At 43.0% G+C, this 25,928-nt stretch overlaps 1 protein-coding gene across 5 annotated transcripts in view; it reads left to right on the forward strand.

The window, feature by feature from the left end:
- The window catches only part of ADAT1 (adenosine deaminase tRNA specific 1), a 29,227-nt gene extending 10,088 nt beyond the window's left edge, over positions 1-19,139 (forward strand). For 3 of the 5 annotated variants that reach the window (XM_036274502.1, XM_036274503.1, XM_036274504.1), the window contains 5 exons: positions 2,090-2,708; positions 5,347-5,492; positions 6,692-6,791; positions 15,402-15,488; positions 18,936-19,088. In XM_036274502.1, coding sequence (XP_036130395.1) covers positions 2,090-2,708; positions 5,347-5,492; positions 6,692-6,791; positions 15,402-15,488; positions 18,936-19,068 — 1,085 coding nt within the window. In that variant the 3' untranslated portion in view covers positions 19,069-19,088. Of the gene's footprint in view, positions 1-2,089; positions 2,709-5,346; positions 5,493-6,691; positions 6,792-15,401; positions 15,489-18,935 lie in introns of all 5 variants that reach the window. The other 2 variants (XM_036274501.1, XM_036274500.1) reach the window with 1 other exon arrangement.
- Positions 19,140-25,928: the final 6,789 nt, after the last annotated feature.

Consider the following 25,928-nt stretch of genomic DNA (forward strand, 5'->3'; position numbering starts at 1 on the left):
AATTGGCTGCCTCCTGCATGCCCCCCACTGGGGATCAGGTCCACAACCTGAACATGTGTCCTGACTGGGAATCAAACCGGTGATCTCTTGGTGCGTGGGTCAACGCTCAACCACTGAGCCACACCAGCCGGACTTTCTTAAAAAATTTTTTTTCCTTTATTGATTTTAGAGAGGAAGTGAGAGGGAGAGAGAGACAGAAACATCGATGAGAGAGAACATCGATTTTTTTTTTTTTTTTATCCTCACGCGAGGACATTTTTCTATTTTTTATTCAGATAGAGCGGGAGGGAGAGAGAGGAAGAGCGAGAGAGAGAAACATCGATGTGAAAGGGACACATCGAGTGGCTGCCTCCCGCATGACCCAACCAGGCCCGGGGACAAACTGCAACCTAGGTACATGCCCTTAGCGGGAACCGAACCCGGGTCTCTCTGGACCGCAGGCCGATGCTCTAACCGCTGAGCCAAACCAGCCAGGGCAGAGAACATCAATTTTTTATTGATTTTTAGAGACAGTGGAAAGGGAGATGGAGCAAGAGATAGAAACACATATTGGCCGCCTCCTGCGTGCCCCCCACTAGGGATGTGACCCACAACCTGGGCGTGTGCTCTGACTAGAAATTGAACCTCTTGGTACATGGGTCGGCGCTCAACCACTGAGCCACATTGGCCAGGCGAACTTATTTAACCTTTAAATCAGCCACCCACTTTTGTTTTTCAAGACAGCTTATGGGATAACATTCCACAAAATACACTTGGAAAACTGCTCATTCTAATCTGGTGGTTCTCAATTTAGGACTGTTTTGTTCCTTAGAGGACATTTAGCAACATCTGGAGACATTTTTGATGGTCAGACTAGATAGTGCTATTGATCTAATAAGTAGAGACCAGGGAGGTTACTAAACATCCTGTAATGTACAGGACATACCCCACAGCATAGAATTATCTGGCCCAAAATGTCAGTAATGAAGAGGTTGAGCCGTGACCTGTTTGATTTAGCAGTTAGAGTAGTGGTTCCTAAACTTCCTAATGCCACAACTCTTTAATACAATTCCTCATGTGGTGGTGACCCCCAGCCATAAAATTATTTTCATTGCTACTTCATAACTGTAATTTTGCAACTGTTATGTCTAAGGCGACCCCTGTGAAAGGGTCATGTGACCCCCAAAGGGGTCACAACCCACAGGTTGAGAACTGCTGAGTTAGAGCATTGGACTGGGGCCAAAGAGTTGCAGATTTGATTCTGGTCAAGGGCACATACCTTGGTTGCAGTTCGGGCCCTGGTCAGGGTCCTGTGGGAGGCAACCAACCGATGTTTCTCTCTCACATCGATGTTTCTCTCTCTCTCCCTCTCACCTTCCCTCCCACTCTACCTGAAGGTAAATGGGAAAAATAATAATAATGCAAAAGTTGAGAAACCCTGTTCTAAACTAATGTTTCTAAAACGTCCTGTGATAAAGAATTACCTGGGATCTCTTTTTCCCCCCTCACCCAAGGATATTTTTCCATTTTTTGTTCAGATAGAGTGGGAGGGAGAGAGAAGAAGAGAGAGAAACATCGACGTGAAAGGGCCACATCGAGTGGTCGCCACCTGCACGATCCAACCAGGACCAGGGACAAACTGCAACTGAGGCACGTGCCCTTAGCAGGAACCGAACCTGGGCCTCTCTGGACCACAGGCTGACGCTCTAACCACTGAGCCAAACCGGCCAGGGCTACCTGGGATCTTTGTTAAAATACCTGGTTTTCCAGACCCCTCCCCTCCAGAGAGGAGAGTCTAGGAGAGGGTCAGGGGTCATCAACAAGAGGATTCATATTTGGGAAATTTGGGCAAGTGTTCTTAATTCATCTCAGGTCAGCTGGGAGAATAATAAGCTTTGTTTAGAACAATGGTTCTCAAACTTGAGCTTGTATCAGAATCACCCGGAAAGTTCACTAATGCGCAGACTGCTGGATGCCACTTCCAGAGCTTCAGATGCAGCAGGTCTACTGTGATTCCAAGAATTTGCATCTCTAACAAGTTCCCAAGCGTTGCTGCTATGGCTGGTCACACTTTGAGAACCACTGGTTTAAGCGGTTTCTTCCTCTGTAGGCGGGGATGCCTCCATCACTCCAATGTTCGAGTTTGGAGATCAGCCTTGCTATCCTGTCAGTAGAGATTGGGCCCATGATCCATCAGTAGAAGCCAGTGGTAACCTGGAAACTACTGAAGATAAAAGGAAATGTGAAGACCCAGACAGTCCTGTGACCAAAAAAATGAGGCTTGAGCCCAGAACTCCTGACAGAAAAGTCACCAACAGTGTGGTTCACCATCGGAGTTTTGGCAATCAGGAAAGTGGTCCAGTCCCACCAAGTGTCAGCAGCTCTAATCTCACCTCGGAGGAACTGGCCACTATTGCTAGAATGGCCCCCAGTGGTGGCAAAGTGGTGGATGTTTATAGAACTGGAGCCAAGTGTGTGCCTGGAGAAGCTGGAGACTCGGGGAAGCCTGGTGCTGCATATCACCGGGTGGGGCTGCTCCGAGTGAAGCCAGGCCGGGGAGACAGGACTTGCTCCATGTCCTGCAGTGACAAGTTGGCACGGTGGAATGTCCTCGGATGCCAGGGATCGTTGTTGATGCACTTCCTAGAAGAGCCCATCTACCTGTCAGCTGTGGTCATCGGGAAGTGCCCATACAGCCAGGAAGCCATGCATAGAGCACTAATTGGGAGGTGAGAGGGCAGGGAGGGAGGGCTCCATTGGAACACACTTTCCAAGAAGCAGTTTGAGAGTATGCCCAAAGAACCTTAGAAATATCTATACATTTTGGTCCAACAGTTTTACTGCAAAGAATTTGTCCTAAGGAAATAATTAAGTAAGGTTCAAACATTTAGCATTGTGTGTAGTCATTTTAAAAATAAAAGCAATAGATCAAGTCATTTTTGTTAAGACTTCTGTTGAAGCCCTGGCTGGTTTGTCTCAGCGGTAGAGCATGGGTCCATAGACCAATGCGTGTCAGGTTTGATTACGGTCAAGGGCACATACCTCAGTTGCGGTTCGTCCTTGGTCCTGGTTGGGGTCGTGTGGGAGGCAACCAGTCAATGTGTCCCTCTCACGTCAATGTTTCTCTCTCTCTCCCCCTTTCTCTCCCTCCCACTCTATCTGAAGATAAATAGAAAAATATCCTCAGGTGAGGATTAAAAAAAAAAAGACTTCTGTTGAAGAAATTGAATAATGTTTAAAGAATAATTTAGAAGCCTGCTGGTGTGTCTCAGTGGTTGAGTATCAGCCTATGCACCAGGAGGTTGCTGGTTCTATTCCCAGTCAGGTCACATGCCTGGGTTGTGTGCTCCATCCTCGGTGGGGGTGTGCAGGAGGCAGCCAGTCGATGTTGATGCTTGCTTTCCTCATTGATCTCTCCCTTCCTCTCTCTAAAATAAATAAATTTTAAAAAACATTAAAAAAAAGTAATTTAGAAGATAAAGTAAGTTCATTTTGGTGTTAAAGTATATGTACATAGAGAAAAAAATTGTAGGAAGCTATACACAAAGGTATTAATATCACCACTGAGATGTGGTATTATGGGTAGTTTTTCGTTCTTTGTGATTACTGTATTTTCTGCAGTGTACATATATTGCTGTTAATTTTTTTTGAAAGCTTCAAACATTAGTGTTAATTTTTTTAAAGATAAATGACAAAAGATGACCGCTCAAGTATGGTCTCCCTAAAGAAGGCAGCCAAACCCAATAAATGCTGTAGTAACTGAGGGTAAGATGAAGCCATGGCCAGGAGAAGCCTGTGGGCCTGTATTAAATGGCCTGAAGCCAACTCCAGGAAGTGGCCCCAGGATATAACCCACTAATTCCACTCATGGGTACATACCCAAGAGAAATGAAAACATATATTCACATAAAAACTTGTACATAAATGTTTATAGCAGCATTAGTCATAATAGCCAAAAAGTGAAACAACCTAAATGTCCATCGGCTGATAAGTGAATAATATAAATATGGCATATCCATACAATGAACTAGTACTCAGCCACACACACAAAATAAAGGACTGATACACGTTGCATCATGTGTAAACCTTGAGAAACTTATTTTGAGTGAAAGAAGCCACATAATGTATGATTTTATGTAATGAAATATCCAAAATAAGTAGACAGTCCATAGAGACAGAAAGCGGTGCCAGGAGCTGGAGAAGAGCATGGGGAGTGACTGCTAATTGGTGCAGCATTTCTTACTGGCACAGTGAAAATGTTATAAACTTAGATTGTAGTGATAATTGCACAATTCTGTGAATATGCTAAAAAAAAACAAAAAAAACATTGACTTGTGCACTTTAGATGGGCGAATTTTTTGTTATATAAACTATATTCCAATAAAGATGTTTAAAAGAAAAGCTACCCTAGGCACTGTGTTCAAGATGTTTTCTGTATCTTCTGTATTTTCCCTGTTCTGGCATTTTAAGTTGCTGTCTGCTCAGCTTTAAACCAGAGTCATAAAGCCCTGGCCCAGGAGCTCAGTTGGTTAAAGCATTGACCCGATATACCAAGGTTGTGGGTTCAATCCTTGGTCAGGACATATACAAGAATCAACCAATGAATGCACAAATAAATGGAACAACAAATCTATGATTTCTTTCTCTCTCTCTCTAAAAATTAATAAAATATTAAAAATTCAATAATTTATTTTTAATTTTTCCCTTTATTGATTTTAGAGAAATAGGAAGGGAGACGGAGATGGAAACATCGATGAGGGAGAACATTGACCGGCCGCCTCTTATACAGCCCCCTCTGGGGATCTGGCCCACAACATGGGCATGTGCCCTGACTGGGAACTGAACCAGTGACCTCCTAGTGCACGAGTCGACACTCAACCACTGAGCCACACCAGCTAGGCCACAATAATTTAAAAATAAAATAAAATAAATCAGCATCATGTTGGCATTTAGTTTATGTGGAAGATAAAAGAAAAATAAATTAACTTTTATAGGATAATTTTGGTTTCTTGTGTGTTTGAAGGATTCCCTTAAATTTCTGCTTAAGGGATTCAGATCTTTCAAAACCAGTATCAGTAATGGATTTTTGTGTTACTGAAGTCACCAAGGGGTGATGACTCCGATAGTTATCACTTTAGAGTGATCAGAAGGGATCTTCCTGCAGCTGTAAGGGTCATATGATTTAGATTCTATTCTGTCATATTTCCCTGTACTTCCCTCCCCATAAATAAATAAACAAACAAACCCACACACCTCCTAAGGCCTTTGCCTCGCACCAAGACACAAAGGTGCTGATGCCATCCACAGTCCTAGATACTCTCTTTCTTGAGTATGCCTAAACGAAATGCATTTTTTTCTCACATTTAGATGTCAGAACATCTCGGCTTTACCCAGAGGCTTTGAAGTTCAAGAAGTAAAAATACAGCAGTCAGATTTACTATTTGAGCAGAGTCGCTGTGCAGTGCAGGCCAAAAGGGCTGACAGCCCAGGCCAACTTGTTCCTTGTGGTGCAGGTAAGTCATCCAGATTCCACTTGCCCTGGAGTAACTTGTCCCCAGACCATGGAATGGCTTGGGATGGGCTGTATCTTCCCTGACTGGGAAGGCAGTTTAACATCCAAATGGTCAATAGTGTCGGCTTTGGAGACACCCACACTGTCAAGTTCATGTTTTTTGTTACCCTGGGCAACCTACTTATTTTCTCTCAGCCTCAATTTCTTCACCTTCAGATAAGAATATCATTTATTTTTAAGTGTTGTGAGGATTAAATGAGAAATTCTGTTTTCATTCATTTACTATGTGTTTAGCATATAATAAGTGCTCAGTGATTGTTAGTTGTTACAGCAATGATGATGATTAATCATGAACCACTTGTACTCTGGAAGCCAAGTGTCAGAGTGACAATCATTGTGTCTGACATTATATCAAGCTTTTATGAATCTGCAGAGGTAGGGAAACTTTTTTTTTTTTTCCTTTATTGATTTTAGAGAGAGAGGAAGTGAGAGGGAGAGAGAGAGAACATTGACTGGCCACCTCCTACATGCCCCCAACTGGGGATCAGGCCCGCAACCTGGGCATGTGCCCTGACCAGGAATCAAATCGGCAACCTCCTGGTGCATGGGTCAATGCTCAAGCACTGAGCCACACCGGCTGGACGGCAGGGAAATAGTCTTATTAAAACACCTCTACCCTGGCTGGTGTGGGTCAGTTGTCCCATGCACCAAAAGGTGGTGGGCCCAGTTCCCACTCAGGGCACATACTTAAGTTGCAGGTTCGGTCTCAGGTCATGGCATGTGCAGGAGGCAACTGATCGATGTTTCTCTCTCACATCAATGTTTTTCTCTCTCCCTTCCTCTCTCTCAAATCAATTTTAAAAATTAAAAAAAACCCTCTGGAATTTATAGAAAACTGGGCAGTTTTTGTTTTTATCCTCACCTGAGGACATTTTTTTGCATTTATCTTCAGATAGAGCAGGAGGGAGAGAGGAAGGAAGAGAGAGAGACAGACAGACATCGATGAGAGAGACACATCGACTGGCTGCCACCCGCACGACCCCAACCGGGGCTGGGGATGAACCACAACTAAGGTACGCACCCTTAGCGGGAACCGAACCCGGGACTCCCCGGTCCGCGGGCCAACGCTCTAACTGCTGACCCAAACTGGCCAGGGCAAAAACTGGGCAGTTTTAACTCCAGAATTTTATCTTTTCATAGCCATCAGCTGGAGTGCAGTTCCTGAGCAGCCATTGGATGTCACTGCCAATGGCTTTCCACAGGGAACAACAAAGAAGGGAATCAGAAGCCTTCAGGCCAGGTACAGCATACTGGGGCAGAAGGAGATGGTGGCTGTGTACTCACACCGCACCACTAATTCCAGAACATTTTCATGATCCCCAAAAGAAAACTACACCGTTAGCAGTCAATCCCCACACTTCCCTCTCCCCACCCCCGGCAACCCCTAATTTCCATTCTACCTTTATGGATTTATCTTTGCTGGACATGTCATATAAATGGTATCATACATCATGTGGCTTTTTATGTCTAACTTCACACTTAGCATGTTTCCAAGGTTCATCCATGTTGTAGCATTTATTAGTCCTTTATTCTGTTTTACAGCTAAAGAATATGCCATTGTATGGATATATAATGTTTTGTTTATCTGTTCATCCACTGATGCACATTTGGTTTGTTTCACTTTTTGGTTATTATGAACAATGCTGCTGTGAACATTTGTTTACAAGATTTGGGGTGGATGTGTTTTCAGTTCTATGAGTGGAATTCCTGGGTGATATAATAACCTTATATTTAACTTTTGAGGTACTGCCAAACTGTTTTCCGTAACAGCTGCACCATTTTAAAACTTCCACCAGCAATGTATGAGTTTCAGTGATCCTACATCATTTACCATACTTATTATTGTCTGACCTTTTTATTGAAGCCATTCTAGTGGGTGTAAAGTGCTGTCTCACTGTGGTTTTGATTTGCATTTCCCTAATAAGTAGTGATGATGAATATCTTTTCACATACTTATTAGCCATTTGTAAATCTTCTTTGGAGAAATATCTATTCAGATCGTTAGCCCATTTTAAAATTTGTTATACTTACCTTTTATTGTTGAGTTGCAAAATTTCTTTATATATTTTAGACACTAGTCCTTTATCAGATACACATTTACAAATATTTTCTCCAGTTCTGTGAGTTGTCTTTTCATTTTTTGACAGTGTTTTAAAGGCTTAAAATGTTGATGTCTATTTTATCTATTTTTTCCTTTGGTGATTTGTGCTTTTGGTAGCATATCTAAGAAACCATTGCCTACTCTAAGATCACAAAGATTAATTCTGTTTTCTTCTAATAGTTTTATGGTTTTAGCTTTTATGTTTATGACTGAGCCACTTTGAGTTACTTTTTCTTTTTTTATTATTATTTTTTATTTTTTAATCCTCACCCGAGGACATTTTTCCATTTTTTGTTCAGGTAGAGTGGGAGGGAGAGAGAGGAAGAGAGAGAGAGAAACATCGATGTGAAAGGAACACATCGAGTGGCTGCCACCCGCACGACCGACCAGGGCCGGGGACAAACTGCAACCAAGGTACGCGCCCAAGCGGGAACCGAACCCGGGTCTCTCAGGACCGCAGGCTGACGCTCTAACCGCTGAGCCAAACCAGCCAGGGCTGAGTTACTTTTTCTGTAAGGTATCAGGTAAGGGTCCAAATTCATTCCTTGGTATTCAGTTGTCCCAGCACCATTTTTAGAAACAATATTTTTTCCCTGAGAGATTTTGAAAAGAACACTTTCTTGGGCTTTTCCACTAGGAATTCTGGCTTAGTAGGTCAAGCTTGGAACCCAAAAATTACTTATAAAGCTCCATAGTGATTGGATTGGCAAAAAGGGCACCATGGAAATTGGACTTTATGTCTTCATATTGGCTTTTGCTAAATTATAGAGCTTTTGAGCTGCTGGACATGAGACAGTTTTCATCGTTGTGTGTTTGGAGGTTCATACATCTATCTTACTGGTTCCTTTGCTAAATGCTCAGGTGATCTCATCTTCTGCTTTTCATTCCTACTAAACCGCAGGTGCTCTGCAGTAACCTGAGGCTGGGAGGTGTTGGGGGGAAGTGACCTCTCAACCAAAGGCATTTTCATCTCAGTCTGGGTTGAGCTGTGTTGAGTTACTCTTGTAGGACTCCCACAATTTTAGATAGTCTTTTTCCAATTTTGTATTTTGTCCTTATAGAGTTTTAATTAAATTTCACAGGTGGATTTATTTATTTTTTACATGCCTATTTGCCTGATTTAACACAAACAACAATTTACATCTTTTTTTTTTTTTTTTTATCCTCACCCGAGGATATTTTTCCATTTTTTTGGTACAGATAGAGTGGGAGGGAGAGAGAGGAAGGGGGAGAGAGAGAGAAACATCGACGTGAAGGGACACATCGAGTGGCTGCCACCCGCACGACCAACCAGGGCCGGGGACAAACTGCAACCGAAGTACGTGCCCTTAGCGGGAACCGAACCCGGGTCTCTCCGGACCGCAGGCCGACGCTCTAACCGCTGAGCCAATCTGGCCAGGGCAACAATTTACATCTTATTAGACTTTAAAAATAAAGGGGTTGGCCCTGGCCAGTGTGGCTCAGTTGGTTGGGCATCATCCTGTGCACCAAAAGGTTGCCTGTTCCATTCCTGGTCAGAACACATGCCTGGGTTGCAGGCTCGATCTCCTGTGTGGGCCATGCAGGAGGCAGCTAATTGATGTTTCTCTCTCTTTCTCTCCCACCTCTCTAAAAATCAATTTAAAAAATATTTTAAAAATAAATAAAAGTAAAAGGTTTTTTCTTTGTAGTCATTAACTGGCTTTCCAACAGCCCAGATGGCAGACTTGGCCTGTCTCCTGTTGAGTTGTGTTATATTTACAAAACTGTTGTGAATAGAGATTGTTTTCCCCAAGGGCCTTCCTGGCTTCAGACCACCATTGTTAGCACCTCTCAGGGGACCAAGGATCTGTGAGCAGAGCAGGTCATAAAGGACCTGAACCACATGTTTCCTGCTGAGCTCTGGTGACAGGCTAAGTAGCAATTCATACTGCCCCCACCCACCTGACTGTGGTTTAGGTTTGCTATTTTGCTTACACCTAAAATGGTTTTCTTCACTGTGAATCCACACCTTTTACTTTCAAGTTCAGCTCAACCACCACTGCCTTCTGGCTCAGAATTACCGTCTTTTCTCTAAATTCCCATAGTATTGTTCTCCAGCTTCTCCCTTATGTCATTGCGTTGTGTGTGATTGGGAGTGCCTTCTGTTCTCACCTTTGCTCTGTCTCCAGTTATCCAGGTAACTTTGAACAAGTCCAGCTGATCTCTGGGCCTCCGTGTGTTCTTATCTGTAAAACAAGGATGTTGGAGTAGATGATCTGAAGTCCCTGGCACAATGTGTCTCTCCATTTAGAAGGCAAACCCCATACAGGGAGGATGTATATGATGGAAAGAGCAGGTGCTTTGTAGCTCCCTTTCTCCCTAGTTGTGTGAACTTGGGGAAATTTCCTTGCCTCTCTGAGCCTCCGTTTCCCTAGCAATAAAGCAAGGGTAACTAAGAGTATGTATTGCACAGCAATGTTGTGAGAATTGATTGTGAGAGAGTGCCTCTAACATGGTGCAGGATTTGTGAGAACATCTTGTTAAGATTGATTTCCCCTTCATTTGTTAAATAAAGCTTCATAGTCTTTGTGAAAGAATCAGTTTTATTCTAAAGACCAGCAGCTGTTGTGTAGAAAGCAGATTTTCTCATTGCTCATTCCTGAGTGCTGGCATCCAGGGACCAACTTCTTTGGAACTGTAGGGAATATGAACTCAGACTGGGATGTTAGAGACACTTAATATAGTAGTGTAACACTAAAGGCACTATTTTATTGAAATCTTCGTGTGTGTGTTTTTTTTTTTACTACTTGAGTTAAGAGGACCTTCTTTTTTCTTTTTTGTTAATTCTCAGCTGGGGATATTTCTTTTCATTGATTTTTTTATTTTTTTTTAGAGAGAGTAGAAGGGAGGGAGGGAGAGAGAAAGAGAGAGAGACATCGATGTGAGAGATACGTGGATCAGCTGCCTCCTGCACGCCCCCCTTTGGGGATCAAGCCCGAAACCTGGGCACGTGCCCTAACCAGGAATTCAACCAGGACCTCCCAGTCCATGGGATGGTGTTCAATCCACTGAGTCACACTGGCTGGGCAAGGACCCTCATTTTAAAGAAGCTTAATTTCACTTTGCCTCTTACAGGCAAATTCCTTTGCCCTAAAGAGGAAAATTATCTTCCCCTCCCTGTCCAGATACCAAGCATCCTAGAGAACCATTATATGGATTTAAACATATCTAAGTATGTTAGAATAAGGATAGTGCTAGACTAAAAATATCAATATAAGTGTGTAATCGTTAAAAAAATTACATATGGCCCTGGCCTGTTTTGCTTAGCAGTTAGAGCATCTCTCTGAGGTCCATAGGGTCTCAGGTTTGACTCTGGTCAAGGGCACATACCTGGGTTGCAGGTTTGATCCCTGGCCCTGACTGGGGCCGTGTAGGAGGCTACCAATCAATATATCTCTCTCACATTGATTTCTCTTTCTCTTCCTTCCTCTCTGCCTCCTTCCCTTTCACTCTCTAAAAGATCAGTGGAGCTGAGCTGGTGTGGCTTAGTGGATTGAGCATCATTCCATGGACTGAGAGGTCCTGGTTGGATTCCCAGTCAGAACACCTGCCCAGGTTTCAGGCCTGATCCCTGTTGGGGGCGGGGCTTGCAGGAGGCAGCCAATTGATGTTTCTCTCTCACATCAACGTTTCTAGCTCTCTCTTCATTCCTCTCTCTCTAAAAAATCAATAAAAACATTTTTTAAATAAATAAAATAGAAGAATTATATATGTATAGCTTTCCTAGGTCTCCTTATATATATTTTAGTCAAGTTTAATTTTTTTCATATACATTTTTTACATCTTGTAATCAAGTTTTTTCTTGAATGTTATAGTAGTTATCTCTTGCTGTGTTAATTACCCTTCAAAACTTATTGGTTTAAAATAAGTCAGCCTTTATTATTTCATACTTTCTGTGAGTCAGGAGTTTGGAAGGGGCTTAAATGGATAATTCTGACTACGGACTCATGAGATTGCAGTCTATTATGTCAGCCAGGGCTGCAGTCATCCTAAGGTTTGACTGTGGCTGGAGAATCCAGTTCCAAAATGGCGCACTCATGTGGCTGACAGGTCAGTGCTGGCTGTCGGCAGGAGGCCTCAGTTCCTCTCAACCTGGATCTCTCCCTAAGTCTTCCAGTGTGTTCCACTTGACAAAACAGTGGCTGGTATCCCCCAGAACAAATGATTCAAGAAAGCAAGGCAGGAGCCACGGTGTCTTCTATGACCTCGCCTCAGAAGTCACACTGCATCTGCAACCTCCTAATGGTTATTTAGGTCAGCCCTTTGTTGTGGGAGGGGATTGCACAGAGGCATGAATTCCAGGAGGCAAGAACCACCATCTTAGAGATTGGCTACTATAGATGCTATTTTTTTTTTAAATACTTTTTGAGAGAGGGAGGGAGAGGGAAAGGGAGATAGAAACATTGATGAGAGATACATCGATCAGCCTCCTCCTGCACATCCCCTACTGAGGATCAAGCCTGCAACCTGGGCATGTGCCCTGGCTGGGAATTGAACCAGCAACCTCTTGATGCGTGGGGTCATTGCTCAACCACTGAGCCATACCAGCCAGGCTATAGATGCTAATTTAAGTAATTTCTTTTTATTTCATTTTCTGGGTATTGTTGTTGCAACCAGTTTTTTGTTTCTCTCTGCTGCAATCAGTGTTTGTATCCAGCAACTTTACTAACACTTATTATTCTATTAATTTATTTAGGAATTCTTTTGGAATTATTTATATTAATTCTTAGAAAGGAGAGAGAAGCATCAATTTGTTGTTCTATTTATTGATGCATTCATTGGTTGTTTCTTGTATGTACCCTGACTAGAGCTCAAACCCACAACTTTGGCGTATCGGGATGATGCTTTAACTGACTAAGCTACCCGCCAGGGCCTGGAATTTTTAAAATACAGATAATCTTTTGAAAGTAGCATTTCCTTTCTAATCCTCCATTTTTTTCATTTCTTGACTTAACTGTGCTGGCTAGAACTGACGATATCACACTCATCTGCAAATAGTTGCTTTGGTTTTTGTTTTTCAATTCTTATTTCTTTTATTTCTGGTCTTACTATTACAGAACTGTCTGTGTAATGTTAGATAAAAGCAGTGATAGAAAGTACCCTTGCCCTGATCAGTGGTGGAGCATTGGCCTGCAGACCGAAGGGTCATAGGTTCTATTCCAGTCAAGGTCATGTCCCTGGGTTGCAAGTTCAATCCCCAGCCCCGTTCAGGGTCATGTGGAGGCAACCAGTTTATGTGTCTCTCTCACATTCATGTTTTTTTTTCCTCTTTCTCTCTCTCCCTTCCTCCCTTCCATTCTATCTAAAAATCAATGGAAGAATATCCTCAGGTGATGATTAACAAAAAAATAATAATAAAGTACCCTCGTCTTATTCCTGATTTTAAGGACATATGTTTGTTGTGGGTTTTTATAGATACCTTCTATGAATTTAAATACCTTTCTTGCCCTGGCTGGTTTGGCTCAGCAGTTAGAGCATTGGCCCGCAGACCAGAGAATCCCGGGTTCGGTTCCTGCTAAGGGCACATTTGGTTGCAGTTTTGTCCCCAGCCCCAGGGGTCATGTGGGTGGCAACCACTTGATGTGTGTCTCAGATCTATGTTTCATCTCTCTTCCTCCCTCTCTGTCTGAAGATAAATGCAAACATGTCCTCGGGTGAGGATAAAAATAAATAAATACCTTTCTTAGTCCTCATTTGTAAGAGGTTTTAAATCTTTTGATGGATCTTGAATTCTAATAAATGCTTTTTCTGCATACATTTTCCTGATAATAAAATTACTTTTCTCCTTTAATCTGTTAAAGAGATTAATTCTATTAGTTTTTTGGTTTTGGAGTGGTTTTTGGTTGGTTGGTTGGTTGGTAATCCTCACCCAAGGATATTTTTCCATTGGTTTTTAGAGAGAGTGGAAGGGAGGGAGGGAGAGAAACATTGATGTGAAAGAGACACATTGATTGGTTGCCTCCCAGTGCCAGGGATTGAACCTGCAACCCTTTGGTCCAGGGGCCATTGTTCTAATCGCTAAGTTAAACTAGCCAGGGTGGCTTTGGAGTTTTTTTTAATGTTAAAGCAGCTTTATATTCCTAAGTGCCAACAGCCACTTACCACAATAAAGGCTTAGGGAGAGCAGCCTGTGAGGGCTCAAGGTTCTGCTTTTTTTTTATCCTCACCCAAGGACATTTTTGCATTTATCTTCAGCTAAAGTGGGAGGGAAAGAGGGAGGAAGAGAGAGAGAGAAACATCGATGTGAGAGAGACATATTGAGTGGCTGCCACCCACATGACCCCAACCGGGGCCAGGGACAAACTGTAATCGAGATATGTGCCCTTAACGGGAACTAAACCCAGGACTCTCTGGTCCGTGGTTAGCCGATGCTCTAACTGCTGAGCCAAACCGGCCAGGGCTGCTTTTTTGTTTTTTAATACATGTTTTTATTGATTTTTTTAGAGAGAGAAGAAGGGAGAGAGTGATAGAAACATCAGTGTGAGAGAGAAACATCAGTCGGCTGCCTCCTGCATGCCCCCACTGGGGATTGAGCCTGAAACCCAGGCATGTGCCTTAACCAGGAATTGAACTGGGACCTTTCGGTCCATGGGACGATGCTCAATCTACTAGCGACACCGGCCAGGCAAGGTTCTGCTTTAAGCAGTGATTTTTTTTCAGTAGGCTAGGTCTCAGCCAGGTAAGGGTGTTTCTTGACAAATTGTACAATCCCCTATGTCATATGTACCAATATGGCAACTGTGTCCAAGCTGATGGTACAGTTTGTGAGGACAGGGAAGGGTATGGTGTGTAAACATGAGACTATAAACATTGTGGGCACACACAACAGTTCCCAACTTCTAGATAGCTCACGAATTGTGTATATGAGGGAAAGGAAAGAGGCATATATAATATAGGTCATACCAACATGGATGGGCCAAAACAGAAGGCCCAGGAGGGCTGGTAAGGAATCCACTCCTTCTACACACTTCCTTCACTGTTCCAAAGTGCGACCTCCATGAAGCGTGATGTTAGAAGCAAAGGGTTGGCCTCCAAAGGCCCATAATGCCTAAAGGGAGAGTCTGGAGATTCTGTCTCAGATGGCTCATCCAAATGGACTTCATACAAGGAGCAGCACTCAAGCTTCTGAAACAGAGCTTTCACTTTCTTGTAAACAGTATTACCCAAGGGCCCAGCTCCTTTGAAAGGAGGTAGCCATCATGGCTGATAGGTATCCTGGGGAAAATTTAGCAATTTCACCTCTGCCTTTAACCCATTTAAACCTGTCATCTTGATGATTTCACTGCTGATGACATTTCTTTTTTTTTTTTTCAATTTATCTTTAAATAGAGTGGGAGGGAGGGGCGGGAGGAGAGAGAGAGAGAAACATCGATGTGAGAGAGACACATCGACTAGTTGCCACCCACGTGACCCCAACCAGGGCGGGGACAAACTGCAACCACGGTACATACCTTTAGCAGGAACCAAACCTGAGACTCTGGTTCGCAGGCCGAAGCTCTAACCACTGAGCAAAAACGGCCAGGGCTAATGACATTTCTTAAGATGAGATTCATTTTTGTGTCTTGACCTAATTGGACCCTCAGGTCTAGATTCTCTCCTTGCCAAGTACAGGTGGAAATGGGGGCTCTGGCACATTCAAACCTAAATGCCATATGAAGCCTCACGTCTTTGATAGGGAGCTGGTACATAGCAAACGCTTCATAAATCATCTTGTCTTTTTTCAAACAGATCTCGAATCAGCAAAGTGGAATTCTTTAGATCATTCCAGAAGCTGCTAAGCGATATTTCAGAGGACAAGTGGCCAGACTCTCTCAGGTGACACTACTGACTGGTGTTTTTCCATATTTAGGAAGATTTCTGCTTAAATTCTGGCTTATGAGTAGCAGGAAGCTTTAGCAGGAGTGGGGTTTCAGTAGGCCACTGGGCACTTACTACTGACCACATGCCTCTCCACCCCCATGGCCCTGCTTGTAGATAGGTGTATGATCTGAAGTATGGAGGATGGGTAGTTTGGTGGTATAGTCACAAGAGACCAAGGGTGGAATTGGGTCTGGGCCCATTGCAAGCCCTCCTTTCATTCTACCTTCAGATGGAGAGTACTGTGGGAATGTGAGTTCTTGGAGAGTAATGCAGTGTTAGGAGCATCACTCTCTCCTCCTGTTCTTTGTTATGTCATTGGATGTAAGCTGCAGCTCCATGATTGAAAGCACTCTCCAAACAGGAATGTAGAGAACTATAAAACCACTGAAGGTGGGTGGGTACAGTTCAGATAATAACTACCCAGAGGTAGATGAAACTTCACAGGATAAGGGCACAGTCCTCATACACTGCCTCCACTTAAGGTGCAAGCCACAAGTTTGGGGACCCCAAGCCACTCACACTTCTGGTCAACTGACTACAAACTCGGGGGTTCCCACTACCTATTCAGGTTCAATAATTCACTAGAACAACTGACAGAATTCAGGAAAGCACTGTAGTTACAATTACCTTTTACTGTAAAAGATACAAGTTAGAACCAGCTAAAAGAAGGGGGCACATAAGGTGAGGTCTGGAGAATCCCAAACTCGATGTTTCCATGTCCTCAGTATGCATCACCCTTTCAGCACCAACCAGGAAGCTGACCTGCGCTTCCGAATCCAGAGTCTTTATTGGGATTTTATTAATAACAATGATTGATTGAATCATAGTTCACATGATGTGGCTGAATTCAGTTTTCATCTCCTCCACCCTCGGAGTTACAGTGATATCAAATGGCTCGGTGCCCCAGCTCTCTAATCTCATGGTTGGTCTTTCTGACTGGCCAGTCCCATCCTGAAACTCTCTAGGGCCCACCATGAGTCACCTCATTAAACATAAACTTAGGTGTGATCTGAGGGATCCGCCATGAATAATAAAAACAGTCCTATCACATGGGAAATTCTAAGGGTTTAGAGGCTCCCTCCCAGGAACTGGCAACAAAAACCAGCCAAAATCTTTGTTATATAACGTAGGGAAGTGAAGGGGTAGCCAGAAACTTCTATATAAAGAGGCTAGCCACTGTTATCACCATCATCCATACTGTGGTCAGCATTGATGCCCTCCAGTCATCATTGGTCAGTGTGCTTGTTTCTTGTCTAGAAAAGTGAATCAAATGAACTGGGTGTGGTTCTGTACTTTCTGTACATTAAAAACAAATCTGGACTTAGGTAAGGAGAGACTTTACTCAAAAGGTTTATCACCGTAAGAGAGAGTCTATTACAATAGGAGGAGGACTAATGCAATAGCAAGAACATTCCAGTGATAAGGTTTGTAAGCCTCTCCAAGGGCAGATGGAAAGGGATTTTCTTTTATGTGGAGCAGTATACAAGGCTGAACAGAACCTGGAATGGGGGAGTGGGGTGAGTAGGGTGCGATGGCACAGTTGAACAGGAAGTGTCTTCTCTTCCTGTCAGTTCTCAGGAGGGGTTGTTACACATTCTGACGCTGGCTCAGGTTGAGGGTGGATCCAAGTTCTGGGGCCTGGGGAAGAAGAGAAGTGTAATTAATATTTGGTCAAATTCGCAGGTATTTTGTCAAGATTGGTCAGTGGGTTCAGTTCATCATTATGAGATAAAGAATGGGAATTTGGAGGGTCTGTGCCTGGCCTTGTTGTAGGTATACCAGGGGGGCATCCATGAGTCCTCTCTAAGTCATGGGGAAGGGTAGTTCTTTGTGGTCAGCCATTTCCCAGAACACAGAAGGGTGGAAGGGAGATTTATTAACCATAGTGGTTTTTAGGAACTCAGGGCTCAGGTGAAGTTTAACATTGTCATGTGTGAAGATCCCACCCATTAACAAACAAAAAGCTGTAGGAAATTGATCAAACAACTGAAATCAATTTTTGCTGCAATTAGCAACTTTGCTCTGCTAAAGTGAGCTAAGATACAACTTAAAAGCAGGATAAAATTGGATCAATAAGACATGAGTGTCAATTTCTTCAACTATATAAGATGCAAGGACAGAGCTCAAGGTCCAAGCCAAGAAGCAGGCTTGGAGGAGCCTGGCTCAGGTCAGAGGAGAAAAGTGGGGGTTTTTTTACACGATTCCTCCTCAAATTAACAACGAAGATAAAAGCAACCTTTCACCCACCCCACAGTCTTACTATCGAGAAGTGTTTTAGTCACAAGAAAATCTTTAACTGGGTATAAGTATTACAGATATTATTCAACATAGCCTTTTTTTATTTTTATTTTTTTGCATTCATCTCCAGATAGAGCAGGAGGGAGAGAGGGAGGAAGAGAAAGAAAGAGAGAGAGAAACATCAGTGTGAGAGAGACACATCGACTGGTTGCCACCCACACACAACCCCAACTGGGGCCAGGGACAAACTGCAACCAAGGTACATGCCCTTAGCAGGAACCAAACCCAGGAGTCTCTGGTCCACAGGCCGACGCTCTAACTGCTGAGCCAGACCGGCCAGGGCAACATAGCAGTCAGAGACAACTATGGGATTGCAGGGGTGTGGGCTGGCATAGGAGAGTATGGATGGAATGGAAAGTGCTTTGCTTTGTTAGGAAAAATGCAGCCAAGACGTTTCTAATGGCTGGCCCTGGCTGGTTTGGCTCAGCAGTTAGAGTGTCGGCCCACAGACCAGAGAGTCGTGGGTTCAATTCCAGTCAACCTCGGTTGCGGTTTGTCCCCGGCCTGGTCGGAGTCGTGCAGGAGGCAGCCAATGAATGTGTCTCTCTCACATCAATGTTTCTCTTTCTCTCTCCTTTTCCTACTCTGTCTGAAGATAAATGGAAAAATATCCTTGGGCGAGGATTTAAAAAAAAAAAGTTTCTAATGGCTCTATCCTCTGGTAGAAATTAGAGACACTTAGGAAACTTTAAACCAGAAAAAAATAGTTATTCTTGTTTTATCTGATTTTACCAGGACCAGAGAGAGAGAGAAATATTAATCCGATGCCTCCCATGTACACTCTGACTGGGGCCAGGGAGTGAACCCGAAACCTGGGTATGTGCCCTGAGTGGGAATCAGACTCGCCATCTTTCGGTGTACGGGACAGTGCTCCAACCAACTGAGCTACACCAGCAAAGGCTCATTCTTGCCTGTCTTAATCCATGTTACTTTGTAGTGGATTCTCTACAAAGGGGACAGAGTCTCTCTAGGAATGCATACCAAGATTATCCTGTTCCTAAGTCTCAAAATAAATCTGTCCAGTTGATTACTCAGGTGTCTTTTTGGCCGTGGTGGTGAGCTGTTCAATGAGAACCTATGTGCTTGGTGGTGTGTGTGCATTAGGGTGCGGAAGCTAGAGACGTACCAGGAGTACAAGGAGGCTGCATCTGCTTACCAGGAAGCCTGGAGCACACTTCGGAAGCAGGCATTTGGATCCTGGATCAGAAACCCTCCGGATTATCACCAGTTTAAATGAAAAAAGCAAGTCTGCAAAGAGCTCCCTGGTAGCAAAGTATTTTCCAGCCCTTCATGCTAGACCACCTTCTTTTTTTTTTTATCCTTATCCAAGGATATTTTTGCATTTATCTTCAGTTAGAGCAGGAGGGAGAGAGGGAAGAAGAGAGAGAGGAAAACATCGACATGAGAGACATATCAGTTGGTTGCCACCCACACAACCCCAACCAGGGCTGGGGACAAACTGCAACCGAGGTACATGCCCTTCGCGGGAATCAAACCTGGGACTTCCCGGTCTGCAGGCCAATGCTCTAACTGCTGAGCAAACCGGCCAGGGCTGGACCACCTTCTTCCTTTGTGCTGGACACGCCTTAGCTTTTCCTGTGGCTAAATGAGAACAGAAAGTCTGCCATCTACTAGAGCAACATATCTCTTCTGTATAAGAGGGATAAAATTCCAGAACATGAAACAATCTATACTTGAAGTAGTTGTCTGCTAAAATGGCATCTCACTAATGGCCTTGGTGTCTGTCCTAACTTGTGTTTTATTGCTTCTCAAAAATATGGAATAAGAATTTGAAATACTATGATACTTTAAAGTGATGCTCTGCGTCGGCCCGCGGACCAAAGGGTCCTTGGTTCAATTCTGGCCCTGGGGCCATGCAGATGGCAACTAATCAATGTGACTCTCATATCGATGTTTCTCTCTCTCTTCCTCCCTCCCTCCCTCCCTCTTCCTCCTTTTCTCCCTCCTACTGTATCTAAAGATAAATGGAAAAATATCCTCGGGTGAGGATTAAAAAAATAAAAATAAAACATTTAAAATAAAATAAAAGTGATGCTCTCTGTTTTGTGCGTTCCTACATTAATTCAGCTAATTTATTGGGCTGAGATGATGGTTGAATCTCTGCAAGTTCTAGAGTTTTGCCTAGCATAGTGGACGTATATTCCGCATACCCAGCCTTTCTTCCTTCAGAGAGCCACTCTTTCCTGCTCAGTAGGAAACTCAGTGCAACCATGAGACTTGGTTGAAGCAAACCTTATTCCTGGCTCCATGAATGTGAGCTAGCCATGGACAGCCCTTGAGCTATTGCCAGAGCTATCAGGAAAGATTCTCTCCCTCTTATAGCAGGAGCTGTCAGGGCCACATAACCTTGGAACTTTACCGACCACATAGAGCAACTAGCTCAAGAATGAAGGCAACAAAGAGGGAAACAGCCAAGAGAATCAAACTCTAGTGACTTTGTTTGGGTGCCTGAGGCTACCTGAAGGCCAGGCTCTCCTATATGTTGCTTTAATCAGAGAGATCCTTTGCTTGACCCCAAACCCCACATTACAACAGCAGTTAGGACACCTCAGCTGGCGGGAACTTTTATCCACAGACAATTGTGCATCTCTCTCCATGAGATTCTGTTTCAGAGAATAAAGATTTATAGGAGAATGTAAGGGGATGATGTCTTTTTATTCCTAAGTTTTATGGTAAGTTTGTCAAATTTGCACATTAAAAAATATAAATATAAAAAAAACTAAATTTAGACTTCAGAACAGAGACTGGAAAAGTCCGGAAAGCTAGAGATGAAAGGTGGGCTCTGCCTGTTTTCTCAAGAGATAAAAGTGGCAGGTAGACATCAAATTCCTACATTTTAATTTTACTTTAATCTCTTAAAACCTAAGTTTAGAATCTTACCTGTGTCTTAAAATCACATCTCCGCAATATTGGTAGGTTCTAAAATTTCTTATGTTTAATTAGACCATGTGTTTTTACTGATAACTACTTCTAATATTTAAATACTTTAAAAAATAACATTGTAGAAATTTTTTTTTAATTTTCTTTTTCCTTTATTGATTTTAGAGGAAGTGAGAGGGAGAGATAGAAACATGGAGAGAGAACATTGATTGGCTGCCTCCCGTATGCCCCCAACTGGTCAGGCCCACAACCAGGAATCAAACTGGCAACCTCTTGGTGCATGAGTTGATGCTCAACTGCTGAGCCACACTGACCAGACTAGAAATTTTTATTTATTTTGTTATCTTTACCCGAGGACATTTTTCCATTTTTTGTTCAGATAGAGTGTGAGGGGGGGAGAGAGAGAGAAACATCGACGTGAAAGGGACAAATCGAGTGGTTGCCACCCGTACAACCCAACCAGGGCCAGGAATAAACTGCAACGGAGATACGTGCCCTTAGTGGGAACCGAACCCAGGTTTCTCTGGACCTCAGGCCGATGCTCTTAACTGCTGAGCCAAACTGGCCAGGGCCAGACTAGAAATTTTTAAATAGACACAAAAATAGAGTAGCACAGTGGACCCACATGTACCCATCACCCAGACATCAGCTTTATGCTGTTACCTGCTCTATTCCCCACCTCCCCTTCAATTTTTTTTCTTGGAGCATTTTTTTTTTCTTTATGGATTTTAGAGAGAGAGAGAAACATCTATGAGAGAGAACATCAATTCCCTGCCTCCTGCATGCCCCCTATTGGGGATTGGGCCCACAACCTGGTCATGTATCCTGAATTGGAATCAAATTGGCAACCTCTGTGCATGGGTCAACACTCAACCAGTAAGCCACACTGGCCAGGCATCTTGGAACATTTTAAAACAAACCCTAACTATCCAGCCGGTGTGGCTCGGTTGAGCGTCGACCCATGCACCAAGAGGTTGCCAGTTCAATTACAGGTCAGGACACATTCCCAGGTTATGGGCCTGATCTCCAGTGGGGGGCATGCAGGAGGCAGCCAGTTGATGTTCTCTCTCATCGATGTTTCTATCTCCTTCTCCCTCTCACTTCCTCTCTCTCTAAAATCAATAAAGGGAAAAAAATAAGACAAACCCTAACCATTATATTTCACCAAACAAAATTAACAATTCCTTAATATCTAATAAGCAGTCTGTTTGGTTTTCCTCTGTTGTCTCAAAATGTCTTTTGACTAGAAGCTCCTAAGAATGGGAACATTGTCTTTATTTATAGCTTATCTGCATGCCTAAAATAGCCCCTAGTATGTAGTAGGTGATCAACAAATATTTGTCAGTTAACATATATTATTAATTTGATGCCACCATAGCCACATAGGTGAGCCTTTATTTTTTTTATTCCTGTCCCCTCCCCCCCTACTCCCTTTGGCAAACATCAGCCTGTTCTCTATATCTGTGGAGCTGTTTATGTTTGTTTATTCATTTTTTGTGTGCTTTTTTAGATTCCACTTGTGAGATCATACAGTATTTGTCTTTCTCTGTCTTTTTTCATTTAGCATAATACCTTCTAGCTCTCCATCCATGTTGTCACAAATGGGAAGATCTAATTCTTTTTTATGGCTGAAAAATATTCCTGTGTGTGTGTGTGTGTCTTCTTTATCCAATCATCTATTCTTGGGCATCTAGATTGATTTCATATTTTGGCAATTACTTGTAGTGCCACAGTGGACAGAGGGATGAATATATCTTTTCAACTTAGTGTTTTTCTTTGGATAAATACCCAGAAGTAGAATTGCTGGGTCATAAATTAGTTCTGTTTTTAATTTTTTGAGGAATCTCCATACTGTTATTCATAGTGGCTACACCAATTTATAATCCCACCTACAGTGTACAATGGTTCCCTTTTCTCCACATCCTTGCCAACGTTTGTTATTTGTTGATTTACTGATGATAGCCATTCTGACAGGTGTGAGTTTTAATTTGCATTTCTCCGTTGATTAGTAATATTGAGCATCTCTTCATATATCTGTTGCCAATCTGTATTTCCTCATGGGGGAAATGTCTATACAGGTCCTCTTCCCATTTTTAAATTGAATTGTTTGTGTTTTGGTGTTAAATTATATGAGTTCTTTATATATTTTGGATATTAACCCCTATACAATGTGTCATTTGTGAATATTTTCTCCCATGCAGTGGGTTCTCTGTTTGTTTTGTTGTTGATGGTTTTCTTAACTGTGTTAAAAACACTTTTAGTTTGATGAAGTATCATTTGTTTATTTTTTCTTCGTTTCCTTGCTCCACAAAATATATCCAAAAAGATATTGCTAAGAGCACTGTCAGAGTTTACTGTCTGTTTTCTTCTAGAGGTTTTATAGTTTGAGGTCTAACATTGAAGTGAAGTCTTTAATCCATTTTGAGTTTATTTTTGTACAGAATGTAAGAAAGTGGTCCAGTGCGGCCAGTGTGGTTCAGTGGTTGAGCATCAACCCATGTACCAAGAGGTTGCTGGTTTGATTCCCGGTCAGGGCACATGCCCAACTTGTGGGCCTGATCCCCAGTGGGGGGCATGCAGGAGGTGGCCAATCGATGTTCTCTCATCAATGTTTCAGTCTCTCCTCTATCCCCCTTCCTCTCTCTCTAAAAATAAAGAAAGAAACAAAATAAAGTTTTTAAAATAAAAAAATAAGCCCTGGCCAGTTTGGCTTAGCGGTTAGGGTGTCAGCCCACCGACCAGAGAGTCCTGGGTTCAGTTCCTGCTAAGGGCACATACTTCAGTTGCAGTTTGTCTCTGGCCCCGGTTGGGGTCATGTGGGTAGCAACCACTTGATGTGTCTTTGTCACAATGTTTCTCTTTCTCTCTTCCTCCCTCTCTCCTGCTCTATCTGAAGATAAATGCAAAAATGTCCTTGGGTAAGGATAGAAAAATAAAAAATAATCCAATTTAATTTAATTTTTTAATTAATTTATTTAATTCTCACCGATGATATGTGTTTTTTAAAATATTTTTCTTATTGATTTCAGAGAGAGAAGAAGGGAGAGGGGGAGAGAGAGAGAGGTAGAAACATCAATGAGAAAGAACATCGATTGGCTGCCTCCTGCATGCCCCCCATTGGGGATTTGGCCCACAACCTGGGAATGTGCCCTGACAAGGAATCGAACCAGCAACCTCTTGGTGCATGAGTAGACGCTCAACTACTGAGCTACACCGGCCAGGCTCCAATTTAATTTTCTTGACTGTATCTGTCCAGTTTTGCCAACACCAGTTATTGAAGAGACTTTCTTTTCCCCGTTGTACATCCTTGCCTCCTTTGTTGTAGACTAATTGACCATATAAGCAAGGATTTATTTCTGGGCTATTTTATTATATGTATTCATTTATGCATCGCTAATTCTAACAGCACACATGCGTAGAAAGTACTCAACAAATATTTGCTTACTGCCTGACTGGCAGATCAACACAGTCCTTGAAATCGAGGAGCTTGTGTAAGGTGTTAGTTCCAATGACCCTAAAACAGTTTGTACACACTCCTTCACTGGTATTGTTAAGGAAGAATCAACATTTCCGTAGAATGTTTCCCCTCTAGTTCTCTCACTTGAGCAGCAGTGGGGAGAGCAGTTTATGAGATGTTTCTAAGAATGCAGTGCTTGAGTTTCTCCATAACAAGATTAGTAGAAGGTTCTTCTACAAAAGAATGTTTTAAGCAGTGGAAAAAATACTCCTAAGATGAGCTAGAAATCATGTCTAGAGTGGAAATCTTATTTCATTCCATTCATCAAAAACAATTTTTTAGCCCTGGCCGGTTTGGCACAGCGGTTGGAGTGTCAGCCCATGGACCAGAGATTCCCGGGTTTGTTTCCTGTCAAGGGGCACATACCTCGGCTGCAGTTTATCCCCGGCCCCAGTTGGGGTCATGTGGATGGCGACCACTCCATGTGTCTCTCACATCGATGTTTCTCTCTCTCTACCTCCCTCTCTCCGTTCCCACTCTATCTGAAGATAAATGCAAAAATGTTCTCGGGTGAGAATAAAAAAACAGCAACAATATTTAATGTCTTTAAACTATTGATTTTTGTTTTTCTGATGTTAATCCCCACCCAAGAATATTTTTCTGTTGATTTTTAGAGAGAGAGGAAGGGAGGGAGGGAGAGAAAGGAAGAGAGAGAGAGAGACATCAATGCGAGAGAGACACATCAATTGGTTGCCTCCTGCACAGCCCCAACCAGGGCCAGGGATCAAACCCACACCCAGGTCCATGCCCTCGACCGGAACTGAACCTGAGACCCTTCAGTCCATGGGCCGACACTCTAACCACTGAGCAAACTGGCCAGGGCACTATTGATTTGTTTAAATTAGGATCCAGATAAAGCCCAAAGGATTCATTTAATTGACTTGTCTTTTGTCTCACTAAATCTGTCACAGTTCATGCTCCTTTTTTTTTTAAATTAAAAAACATTTTTTTCTTTTACTGATTTTAGAGAGGGGGAGAGAGAGATAGAAACATCAATGAGAGAGAACATTGATTGGCTGCCTCCTGTATGCCCCCCACTGGAGATTGGGCCCAGAACCTGGGCGTGTGTCCTGACCGGGAATCCAACTGGCAACCTCTTGGTGCATGGGTCGATGCTCAACCAATGAGCCACACCAGCAAAGCATATGTTCAATTTTTATAATTCACTAGACAGGCTCACAGAACTCAGAAAAAATTGTTATAGTTATAATTACCATTTATTACAGGAAAGAATTAAAGTCACCAAAGGAGAAAGGCACATGGGCAACATCCAGGAGAAAGCAGGCACAGGCTTCTAGTTGTCCTCTCTGTGTCATCCATGTCTTTCTGATGCTTTAATACCAGAGGCCTTGCTGACCCCGAGAAACTGCCCTTCCCAAAACTAGCCCATCCCTAGAGATAGTAAAAGACTCATCTGTGAATGTATCTTTAAATACAAACCAACCAATCTAGAGTCCATACTCCAACCAGCTACTTGCTGGGGTCTCACACTCTGGGCCACCTTCCACCTACTCTAATCACCCCAGGGCCAGGTACAGGAAAACTAGGAACAGCCTCTGTGCCTCCGAGTACACTGAAATTAGTCAAACTAGCCAATCCCAAGTATGCTTAGCATGTCTCGTCCCTTCCTTCCCCATCACGTAATGGCTCTTGCCCACATTTCCTTCTGGCTCCCTCTG

This window comes from Molossus molossus, unplaced genomic scaffold (assembly GCF_014108415.1).
Source record: "Molossus molossus isolate mMolMol1 unplaced genomic scaffold, mMolMol1.p scaffold_m16_p_21, whole genome shotgun sequence".
NCBI classification, from domain to species: Eukaryota; Metazoa; Chordata; class Mammalia; order Chiroptera; family Molossidae; genus Molossus; species Molossus molossus.